This window comes from Ipomoea nil, unplaced genomic scaffold (assembly GCF_001879475.1).
Source record: "Ipomoea nil cultivar Tokyo-kokei standard unplaced genomic scaffold, Asagao_1.1 scaffold0873, whole genome shotgun sequence".
NCBI lineage: Eukaryota > Viridiplantae > Streptophyta > Magnoliopsida > Solanales > Convolvulaceae > Ipomoea > Ipomoea nil.
The window spans coordinates 1,115,966-1,120,666 of NW_017617301.1; the positions used below are offsets into that span (position 1 = coordinate 1,115,966).

Consider the following 4,701-nt stretch of genomic DNA (forward strand, 5'->3'; position numbering starts at 1 on the left):
TGCCTAACACATGCTCCTTGGAACATAAACTGACGGTTTTGTTTACCATGGGAGTAATCCGTTTCCACCAAAACAGGGCAATGGTCAGATCTAACCATGGCTAGGTGAGTGACTTTTGTGTCGGGGAAAACTTCCAACCAATCCAGGGACCCTAAAACTCTATCCAATCTCGCTCCCTTGAAGGTCTCCTCTTCACATCCCCTCTTCCACGTAAATTTCTGGCCTATAAAACCCAGGTCAACCAATTCGTCATCAAAGATCCAATTCTTGAACTCTCTATTTCTATAATTACTCGACTGGCCAATACTCGAACATTCTTCATTGTTTAAAATGGCGTTGAAATCACCAGCTAGTAGCCAGGGGCCATCCACGTTTATGTTGTTCCAACTTAGAGTGCTCCAAAGGCAGCGACGGAGGTGAAGGGTGGGGTTGCCGTAGATAGCCGTGAAGCTGCAAATTAACCCATCTGTATTTTTAATCTTCATATGCATGAATTGGGGATGGGAAGCCATGATTTCAACCTGAGTGTCTTTGTTCCAAAGCGTCCAAATGCCATCACTGAACCCAAGAGCTTCGATCCTAGCTAGGGGTGTGTACGAATCGAATCGAGTCAAATATCTCACTATTCGATTCGAATTCGACTATATATTCGAATATTCGTATTCGTTTAATATTCGAATCTTAAATTTGATTTGTATTCGATTCGACCAGTTTATTCGAATATATTCGATTCGACTCGAATATTCGAATTCGAAATGGCTAACTTAATTTTTTAAAAAATTTTCTAATAAATTAAGAAAAAATGTAATAAAAATTTATAATTAAATAGCATAAAATATTATATTAATACACTAATCAAGAATCACATTAAAATAACAACAAAAAGTCAATCATCAAATTCATATATTAAATACTAGATTAAGAATATTAGGTTTGAATTAAGTTTCAACATCAACCCAAAAAAAGTCAATCAAATTCATAAATTAAGTACTACAATAACAATCACAATTAAACTTCAAATATTCTCCAGCCATCATGCTTGCAATATGACATCAATTGGTTCTTCTTCCTCCTACAAAAAAATAAAAATAAAGTTAAAATTATTATCATTAAATCAATAAGATATATTAAATTACTAAAGTAGAACTTACATATGTCATAATAGGCTTATTGATCCCATGAAGTTGACGAACCCAATCTGCTCCACAAATTAAAACTTGCACCATGTCAGAAGATAGTTTAGCACGATGAGGATCTAGAACTCGGGTACCCGCACTAAATGTGGCTTCTGATGCCACGGAGCTAATTGGAATAGCTAAAACATCACGGGCTAATTTCGACAAAATACTGAACTTCAATTCATGAGATTTCCACCAAGATAAGGCATCAAATACGGGGGAGGTTACTTCACCATCTTGACACCTATAAACCCCTTCCTCCAAGTAAATGTCCAACTCTGATTGTTTTGGTGTTACATCTTCAACACTGTCTAAATATTTATCATACAAAGACAAATCAGAAAGGACTACTTTTTCTTTAGAAGTAAAGCGTGTAGAAGTAACAACCGAACTGCCAACATGTGTCACATAAGAACTACCTCTTTGATTTCTCATGTTATCAATTTCAACATATTCATAAAACAAGTCATGTAATGCATCCCTAACATTCTTCACATTTGCACTTGCATCATTTGCATTATATATTTGGTTGAAAGCAAAATCAACCAACCTCATTTTGTACCTAGGATCAAGTATTGCTCCAATAGACATCAAAAGATTGCAATCACCCCAATATTTGTCAAATTTTTTCATCTTTTCAATCATATTTCTAATGACCTCTTCATGATGAAACTCATTTTCATTTAAGACATGCTTGACCCTCCAAACAACACCAAGAAAAACATTAGAAGTGGGATAGTTAGTTCCAGAGATCACTTGAGTAGCTTCATAAAACACCTCTAAGATGCTAAGAACATCATGTATTCTAGTCCAATCTTCCAAGCTAGGACAACATTTATATGAAGGCTCTCTTTGTGCAAATATTGGGAATGCATCCTTAAGTTTAAGGGCCACAACTAACATTTCATATGTAGAATTCCAACGAGTAACACAATGAAGAACTAACTTTTTCACCGGATTTCCCAAATGATGCACAATTTCAGAGAACTTCATCAACATAGACTCAGACTGATTAATAAATCGCACACTATTCCTAACATCATCAACAATGGTTTTAATTGCAGAAATACCATCTTGAACAACAAGATTCAATATATGAGCAGTGCATCTCACATGAAATAGCTTACCACCCAAAGGTAGCTTATGACTCCTGGAGAAAGTTTGTTTGGAAATTCTAACTGCAACATCATTGTTTGAAGCATTGTCCACTAAAATAGTGAAGATTTTATGCTCTATTCCCCAATCCTTTGTGGACTTCATAACCCCATCAATGATATCAACACCTGAAATATGACAATAATATAATTAAATTCAAGAAATAGTTATTATTAATTAATTATTATAGAGATATATTTACAAACAAGTGAACATTACCAGTATGCGGAGGAGGAAGAGGCATGAAACTAAGTACACGCTTTTGAAGTTGCCAATTTGAATCAACAAAGTGTCCAGTGACACACATATATGAAACCTTTTGCACCTTAGACTTCCAAATATCAGTGGTCAATGATATCTTATTGATGGTTCTTAATAGCAATTGTAACTTTTTCTTCTCTATTTCATAAACAGTAATGACGTCATTCTTTGCCATGGCACGAGAGACTTTCTCATATTGTGGAAGATTAACATTCATCATGAAATTAAAGCCAAAATTTTCCACAGCACTTAACGGTTGCTTGTTCATCAGAATCCAATGAGCAATAGCTTCTCTTTGCTTTGTATAATCATATTTACCATCGGACAAAGGAGGTGTCTCAAACTTGGATTTTGCATTCTGAAATTGCAAGGTTTTTTGATTTTTTGTTTGAAGCTTCTTTTGTGTACACCTATTCAAATGGTTCCAAAGATGAGTTGTTGTAGGAGACGCCGACTTAGAAAGGAGTGTTTTACAATGTATACATTGTAGCTTTATACTTTCATCCTTTGCAGTAACTTTAGTAAAATCAAAGTGGGCTTTTGATACCCTCTTTCTTTTCTTCCTTTGAAATTGTTCTTGATCATCATTCTTTTCACATTCCTTCTCATCATCACCTTTTTCATCTCCAACCTCTATATTTTCATTTTCTATACCATCATCATTAACCCCCACATTAGCATCCAAGTTATGAACATTATCACCTTCAAGGCCTCCATCATTAACTTCATTAAAATCACCATAATTTATTTCCTCATATTCTCTAACATCATCTCCTTGTTTTTGCTCATTTGGATTTGAAGATTGAATAGCCAAGGAAGAATCTACTGCCCACAAATTCAATAATTTCTTTTTGAGTACTATAATAATATAAAATAAATAATTTTCAAATTCAATTCACATAATCAGTTAAATAACAAAACATACTGTAAACAAACTAACAAATGCTTTGATTACTATAACATATATATCTCGAATTACAGTATATATCAATTACTAACAATTACTAATTACTATAACATATATATCATTTTCTTTGTTTATATATATATATATATATATATATATATATATATATATATATATATATATATATATATATATATATATATATATATATATCCAACAGAGAAATAACAATATGAAATAACAATATATATATATATATATATATATATATATATATATATATATATATCAACATACTGTTATTACCATTGTTATCGATCGCCGCCGTCATGCCCTTGCCGTCCATTGCTGCCGGAACAGTCACATATCTGGAGTGTTGGCGTTGGAGGCTTGGAGCTTCTCTAGCGCGAAACCGTCACGGATCTTGGAGAATGGAGATGAAGTGTTGGAGCTTGACGAGGGCAGAGTCACGACCGGCACTCCGGCGATCGAAAGTGCGGACAGCGACTGACTGAAGCGGCGTTGGAGAATAGCGGCTTGGAGTTGGAGGAGTTGGACTGTTGGAGGCGTTGCTTGACTTGCTTCTTCTCAGTTTTCTCTCAAGTTGTGATACTGACTTAGGGACTTAGGGTTTATTTTTAGTTTTTTAATATAAAAATATAATATAATATAATATTATATTATAGATTCTATTATATATATATATATATATATATATATATATATATATATATATATATATATATATATATATATATATATTCGAATAGTATTCGAATCGAATATATTCCGATTCGTATTCGGATTCGAATAAATTTTGAATCAAAATAGGTATTCGAATTCGGATTCGAATTTGAATTATTCGAATTCGAATCAACATATTCGAATTCGAATCATGAATCGAATTAAAATTATTTGATTTGTTTACACCCCTAATCCTAGCCCAATTGTCGAAACCTAGCTTCATGCAAACTTCTGTGGCGTTGAAGCCCGAGGTCTTTGTTTCGAACAAGCAGAAGATATCTGGTTTGTGCGAGGTGGTAAGCCATCGAGCAGCCCTAAGAAATTGCTTAGACGCTGCGTCTTGACAGTTTCAAGTTAAAACATTCATTGGAAAATAAAAGAAAAAAGAAACAGCCACCAACAGAAAGCAAACGGAAAAACAAAAGCGCAAAAGGAGGCGCAAAAAGAAAGCAAAAC

At 33.8% G+C, this 4,701-nt stretch overlaps 1 protein-coding gene and 1 long non-coding RNA gene across 2 annotated transcripts; both read right to left on the reverse strand.

The window, feature by feature from the left end:
• Positions 1-821: 821 nt before the first annotated feature.
• Positions 822-1,389, reverse strand: LOC109178867. The gene is made up of 2 exons (XR_002053773.1): positions 1,152-1,389; positions 822-1,072 (listed from the first exon to the last, which is right to left on the reverse strand). It is a non-coding gene; the product is annotated as an uncharacterized LOC109178867 (long non-coding RNA).
• An 82-nt stretch (positions 1,390-1,471) lies between these two features.
• LOC109178849 (zinc finger BED domain-containing protein RICESLEEPER 1-like) lies at positions 1,472-3,847 on the reverse strand. The gene is made up of 4 exons (XM_019328400.1): positions 3,808-3,847; positions 2,553-3,416; positions 1,578-2,461; positions 1,472-1,489 (listed from the first exon to the last, which is right to left on the reverse strand). Exons 1-4 carry the CDS (start codon positions 3,845-3,847, stop codon positions 1,472-1,474), a joined length of 1,806 nt encoding a protein of 601 aa, XP_019183945.1.
• Positions 3,848-4,701: the final 854 nt, after the last annotated feature.